Source organism: Chenopodium album, chromosome 27, assembly GCF_948465745.1.
Source record: "Chenopodium album chromosome 27, dcCheAlbu1.1, whole genome shotgun sequence".
In the NCBI taxonomy this organism is placed as follows: Eukaryota; Viridiplantae; Streptophyta; class Magnoliopsida; order Caryophyllales; family Amaranthaceae; genus Chenopodium; species Chenopodium album.
In genome coordinates this window covers 2,444,228-2,450,964 of record NC_137860.1, presented here as the reverse complement: position 1 = coordinate 2,450,964, position 6,737 = coordinate 2,444,228, and the positions used below count along the sequence as shown (strand labels likewise).

The following is a 6,737-nucleotide window of genomic DNA, read 5'->3' as shown; positions in this document are numbered from 1 at the left end:
TCCCAATTTTTCCAACATTCTCTCTCAAAACTTATCATATTTGGGTGTATAGGAACTTTGATCCTTACACATACATCTAGGGCCAAAATAAGACATTTGCGTCATTTTTTTTGTCAAATATGAGCTCAATTTGGACCCTTAAGATGCAAAATAGCCTCCAAAACCTTTAACGGAACCATTTTCAACACGCAAATCGATAAAAATAATATTATTAAGTGGTGAGTGGGCCCCACTAACGGAATTTGTTAACGGCAATATAATGGCAAGGTTACCGTATAGAAACTAGATGTATTTTGAGGTTACGGTGTAGATTTCTCAAAAAAAGGGGCACTTCATAGAAAACGGAAAGTTAGAGGGTTATAAACTTATAATGTAGAAAAACCCAATTTATAATTTGTTGCTCATGTTTTGCTTCCTACTAGCCATAATTGAACACCGATAGTCTATCTCATGTGGTTATCCACATAGATCCTCGTTCAATCTATCCACTTCTACAATTCTACGCTGGAAATTATTACACACCTATGATACATCGAAGGATTTTTTTTTTCCTTATTTGATGATTAAATAAATAAACAATACTTTTAAAATTTTAAATGCATCATAACCCCAAATGTATATAAGAATCACCAGTACCTTTATTTTTAATATATTTTATTTTTAAAAGAAAGGAATCACTGGTGCTCGTACTTCGTACTTCTTACAAGTATTACGGAGTACTCCCTTCGTTTTTGAATACTTGCTTCATTTCTCCATGCACGGAGTTTTAGGCAAAATTGGAGAAAGTAATAATATGTGGAGGTAGTGGGGTAGTTGAAAAAATAAAAAATTATAAAAAGCAAAAGTAGTGGAAGAATAGGAGGAGAGAGAGTATAATATCGGGTCCACTAAATGTGAGAAATGAATTAAATATTGTAAAAACTTTCCAAAAGAGGAAATGGAGCAAAGTATTTAAAAACGGCCGGAAATGAAAAGTGGAGCAAGTATTTAAAAACGGAGGGAGTAATTTGTAATAAGCCCACTCCATGTACTTATAAACTCCAAGAGTCCTAAGTCATCACTAATCTTCGTCAACTACTTGAGAAATGAGATCTCCAAGACTCCAATACCAAAATAGCTAAACCCTCCACTTAACCAATATATTTTCTAACTAATGTTTCTCACGTTCATACGTTCAACACTTCAACTAATACAAAATAATTGTAACACGCTGAAGTAGAAGCCCTCCATTTTTTTTTATTTTTTGAAGCCCTCCATGAATACAAGCGAATTATCATATTCTACCATAAGGCATGAGTTCACATTCACAGTGACCAATATAAAATTGGTGCACTATGCTTAATGGTGTTCTAGTTCAAATTACACAGCTTTCCTGTGAGCAAAAACTGCTTCTTGGAGACACGAACTCAAAAGTACTACAGATTCACAGCCAGACGGTCATAGCCATTCTATCTTTTATGCAGCAATAAGCCAGCAACACAAGAACCCCTGTTGTACTCACAAGACTGCAGTTTTATCAGACACTCAAGATCAATGTGAAAAAGAAGGCTCTTCTTCAAGTTTTTAGTAGATGAACGCAGATGTTTAGGACCCAAAAGGCATTCTGGAAATATATTATAAATTGAAATACAGACACATCCTAAAACAGCAAATAAAGACAACCATAAGAACATAGGCTAATGCATAGCATTGTAGCATCAAACAAAACTTAATGTTTTTTCTATTGAGCAAGTTCCTATCAAAAATGACAGAGATCATCTACTTGAACAAACATGGAACAAAATACAAATTAAATGATTCCGATCTTGTTTGCAACGTCCAAGGCATCATAGTCAGGTGTCAAACGAACATACGCCTTCTTGGTGCCATCAGGCCTGCAAAAGGAAATAAATCATAATAATTAGAATGACAGGAATCTTTTGGCAAACTTCGGTCAATGATGACAAGCTTAAAGTCAGCAAGCAGGATTATAGAAACTCCAAGGATGGCACTACTCTGTTCAATTTATGGCTGCCTTTTGATCTCAAAGTAATTAGTTTGCCATTTATGAAAATCAGTGGCACAAGAAAACTATATACGGAGTACAACAGTATGCAATTCTTTCAACCTCATGATAAATTAGGAAAATATGTTATTAGAAGATACAAGTATATCTTAGTCTCACATATTTAACCTTATGAGTCAAGAGAGAATCAAAAAATAATATCAAGGAAACACTGATAACGATATGAAGCAGAGAGCAACAATTAGATTGGCAGAAAATATTCACCTGATCAAAGTATTCACTTTCTTGGCCTGAATGTCATACATCTTCTTGACAGCAGCCTTAATCTTCTTCTTGTCAGAACGGATGTCAACAATGAAAACCAAGGTGTTGTTGTCCTCAATCTTCTTCATTGCAGACTCAGTGGTCAAGGGATATTTAAGTATCTGGTAATGATCCAACTTATTTCTTGGTGTAGCACTAATACGAGGGTACTTAGGGTTTCTGTCCTTCTTCAATGTCTTTGGCCTATGGAAAGTAACCTTGGTCCTGATCTTCTTAGCCTTCTTCTTCAAGGTACTTGAGCCAGATTTGACAGCTTTTGCGGCTTTCAAGGCCTGTGCCTTGGGATCAGCCTTCTTTACATCTGTCAGGTAAATGATGTCAGGTATCGTTCGAGTCTTTTAAAAATGTAATACAATTTTATCACAGCTAAACAGAACTTGTAACATAACCATAAGTGCAACTGGCCTGAAGCTCAGAATTGAAGAATAAATAAACACAATTGAATTTTGGATAAGGAGATTGCACGAGTAACAAAAATAAATATAGCAGGGTTAAGTAATGCACTGTACAATCAAGGAAGAATTTTCCCAATCACTTACTATTGATTAAATGTACCCAAATTATTGCCAGTCTTGAAATAAAACACAGCTTAGAATTTGCTCCAGTAGCATTACACTAAACAGTTGGTTTAAGGGGTTTGATAGTTGATACAATATCTGAATGCTTATACAGAACTAAGCAATATACATAGTCACACAACTCTCAATCAAGGAGAAGGGAACAAACCCAAGGAATAGCAATTAGCATGGCAATCTTTCCTGAACACTGAACCAAAATCAAACCCTCAAACTGACATTAAGGGCCTGTTCTCTTTAGCTTAATTTCAGTTCAGTTCCTAATTTCCTTCTCTCATGAACAATTCGGTTCACTACAGTTCAGCTCAATAAATGAGAACGGGCCCTAAAACGCTTCAACAAGACAACAACCAATGCAGCATGTAATTAAGCAACAATAAAAGGGGAAAAATACAAGTTAATAAGGCTGATACGTTCAATTTGAATAGCTATTTGAAGTAGAGGTTTTATGCTAAAAAGCATTACATCGAACCCGAGAGTAGCATGACAATTTGCATTGGAACCATTTGGTCCCTCTATACATACAGGATTTCTCAATATAGGTAGCAACAAATCCAATGTCAAATATCTTTCTAACATTCAATTTGCAATTATTCCATATAAATTAACTAGATCAACAAATGAATAAATGAAAGAAAATTCACAACAAATCCATAGCAAAACTGCAATCATATGAATTCACGAAAGTGCACAAATCATTAAATCCAAAGTTTAGTTGATTAAAGAAACAGTTCGTATTCTAATTATCACTTAACATATGCACATTACATAAAACATGATTACAGAACATAAGATTGTAATAACTATATTCGAATCGTGCCCAAAATAAATTCATAAATTTTACAGCATATAATCCAATAATTCATGTGTTCCTACTTAACTATAACATTAAAATTAAAAATGGAAGAATAATACCTTTCGCAGGAGGCGCCATTGATGCTGTAATTGAAACCCTAAATCAAAGGAAAATCAATTGAATTAATAATAGTGAAAATGTGAGAAGATAATTGGGAAAAGTAGCAGAATGTAGAAGAGAGAACCTGAGGAGATAGATGGGAATGATATACGGCGCGGCAAGTAGGGTTTATGAAAATGAGCTAGGTTTTTTATTTATATGACTCTTACAATTCTTACGGGCTCATCTCGTTTATAGTACTCCGTAGTTTATTTCTATTGGGCTGGGCTACTCCAATGTTGCCTCCAAAAAACGCACAATATATATACGAGTATATCCTACCTCCGTTACAGGTTACGTGTAACGATTTGACGTAAAGTAGAGAGGGTAAATGTCTAATCGGTTCCATAACCTGTAACGGAGGTAGTATATATTTTCCATACTCCCAATTGCCATTCAATCTCTAGTATTGTCCGTCGTCTATTCAATTGATTTTCTCTCTTTTACCGAGTAAAACCCTATATAGAGCCTATTACTATTTTCAGAAAACAACTGAACTGGTTGAACTGATTGGGGCTGAACTGATTTTAATTGATTGGGGCTGAACTGAACTTAATAAAATAGAGCTGAAATGAATTGTTTATGAGAAAAGAAAATTAGGAACTGAATTGAACTAATTGGAGCTGCTGAACTGAATGGTACTGAAATTAAGCTGAACAGATATGCCCTTACTATATCTTTTAAAAAAAAATATTTGATAGAATAATTTCAATAACTATATGTTCACTTCTATAAAATATAATTTTAGTTCAATAAAAATCAGTATATTTAAAATGAAGTGTAATTGAAAAATTAGTTATAATAATTTCAGTTCAACAATAATAAGGTGGAATAACAAGACCTAATTGTTTTAACAATAGCTAAACGCATAATATAACACATAGTTAGAATAAGCCATACAATGAGAACGAGGATAACTCAAGTATTAGAGTTCCCCTCTCGATTTCAAGATATCTTGGGATCGAATCTCATCACTAGTCCTTGTATGTAGCTCTATAAACACCAAAAATTAATGAGCAATACCATAGAACGGTGCATATTTGTATGCAATACACTGCATGGTCTGCATTAGTTGAGTTTGTTGTCAATCTACATTGTTTGCAAATTGCAATATCTTGCATTCTTTAGGTATTTTGTCGAAATACCATAGAACAATGCATATTTGTTTGCAATATATCGCTCTAGCTGAGTATGTTATCAATCTACATTGTTTGCAAATTGCAATATCTTGCATTCTTTAGGTATTTTGTTGATCTATTTCACATTGGAAAAACTAGGAACTAATTTCATTACTTCACCATGCGTTACAAACACAATGTACCCGTACTCAACATGTGGCAGACACACAATGCTTGTATTTACTTGGAAAATACAACTCTGATAGTTGTCCTCAAAATGGTTATCAAAAAAATAAAATAGGTGATACAAAGTGATTGAGCATAATGACGATACAAGTATACAACCCTAAGATAAATTTCGCATGTTTCTCACGAACAAAAAGTTGAAATTCCTCATGCAAAAGTCGAGGGGATAGATTCCTCTTTACCCCATATAAAAACATTAATCTCTTCACCATCATTTTAGTTAGGAAATGGTTGTACGCCTTATAATTTAAATTAACTAACTTGAGATCTCATATACCTCAAAGTTCATGAACTAGATACCCTAAAATCTACTACGAAGTACTTTTTATTGAGCCATAGTCATTTTTACTCATAAAACTAGACAACTAGTAACATGTTTCACACCAAAACTAGTTCAGATTCTTATTAAAACTAGCCACGTGACCGGTTTAGATTTTATGGACGAATAATGGTTTAGATTTTAAAAATTACAAGTTTGATTCAAATTAGGTCAAATGTTTCCCTGAAAAAGGATGTAGAGTACAAAATTTGTAACTTTTGCACCGGCTTAAACTTAATCGTGGAGGCAAGAATCAGATGCAAATTTGAAGCATTTGTTCCTGCATGCGCCTTTTTAACCAGCCCATTGAATAAAAAAAATGAGTCAATTATTTCTTTAATCTTTGTGCTTTGAGCCATTATTTTTCGACCTCTGATTTTGAACCCGTTTATTCTTTCAACTCATTAATTTAATGTTAATTAAACTTCAATATACTGTATTAATCAACGGTCAAAAACTACTTGACAAGAAAACTTCCACTCGTTTTAGAAACCAAACTATATATAAGTATGCATGCCATACTTCTCTTTCATCACAACAAAATCAAACTTACAAAGACAAAAACCCAAGTTTCTTTTTATTTATTCTGAAAATTTCCTAATAAAGCTTAATATATACCTACAAGAATGAGTGTGGAGCTCTTGGATAGTGCCACAATCACAAATTTTGTGGAAGACGAGGAGGCTTTCAATAGCTCAATTGAAGACCACTTTGCCCTCCTCGACACCAACCATGATGGTATCCTTTCTTATCCAGAGATGCTCAAGGAGCTTCAAGGTCTCCGTGTTTTCGAGACCCACTTTGGGATTGATGTTAAGATTGAACCAGAAGAGCTCGCCACCACTTATGGGGCGCTATTTCTTCAGTTCGATCATGATCTCAATGGGGGTATTGACATAGAAGAATTTAAGGCTGAGACTAAGAGGATGATGCTTGCTGTGGCTAATGGTCTAGGGGTCTTACCCATTCATATGGTGCTGGAAGAAGATAGCCTCCTCAAGAAAGCTGTCGAGCGAGAGTTAGCCAAGATTGCAGCATAGAATATTTCCATTAACATTAAGATTTCCTTGTATAATCAATACTAGTTTACTAAAATTATGAATTTGTTTCTCCCTCCGGAGAATCATGTTGGACACAAACAAAAAGTATACAAGAAATGTGATAAGCAATTATGCAGTGATTAAAGATTTAGAGA

At 34.2% G+C, this 6,737-nt stretch overlaps 2 protein-coding genes across 3 annotated transcripts; one reads left to right on the top strand and one right to left on the bottom strand.

The window, feature by feature from the left end:
- Positions 1–1,661: 1,661 nt before the first annotated feature.
- Positions 1,662–4,038, bottom strand: LOC145619516 (large ribosomal subunit protein uL23). Of its 2 annotated transcripts, XM_081674226.1 has the most exons (4): positions 3,945–4,038; positions 3,820–3,857; positions 2,270–2,630; positions 1,662–1,874 (listed from the first exon to the last, which is right to left on the bottom strand). In XM_081674226.1, the coding sequence occupies exons 2-4, from the start codon at positions 3,836–3,838 to the stop codon at positions 1,790–1,792; spliced, it is 465 nt and encodes a 154-aa protein (XP_081530352.1). In that variant the 5' UTR covers positions 3,839–3,857; positions 3,945–4,038; the 3' UTR covers positions 1,662–1,789. The 2 variants fall into 2 exon arrangements, with proteins under 2 accessions (XP_081530352.1, XP_081530351.1); XM_081674225.1 differs by having other exon boundaries at positions 3,820–3,959.
- Positions 4,039–6,100: 2,062 nt separating this feature from the next.
- Positions 6,101–6,710, top strand: LOC145618958 (uncharacterized). The gene has a single exon (XM_081673568.1). The coding sequence runs from the start codon at positions 6,169–6,171 to the stop codon at positions 6,580–6,582; it is 414 nt and encodes a 137-aa protein (XP_081529694.1). The 5' UTR covers positions 6,101–6,168; the 3' UTR covers positions 6,583–6,710.
- The last annotated feature ends 27 nt before the right edge of the window (positions 6,711–6,737 follow it).

What these genes read in the sequence shown, in the direction of transcription:
- LOC145618958 (XM_081673568.1), top strand. Translation starts at nt 6,169, where the DNA reads ATGAGTGTGGAGCTCTTGGATAGTGCCACAATCACAAATTTTGTGGAA.
- LOC145619516 (XM_081674226.1), bottom strand. An exon ending in AAAGTGAATACTTTGATCAG is followed by an intron (nt 1,875 to 2,269) that starts GTGAATATTTTC and finishes TTCCTTTTGCAG; the next exon opens with GCCTGATGGCACCAAGAAGG.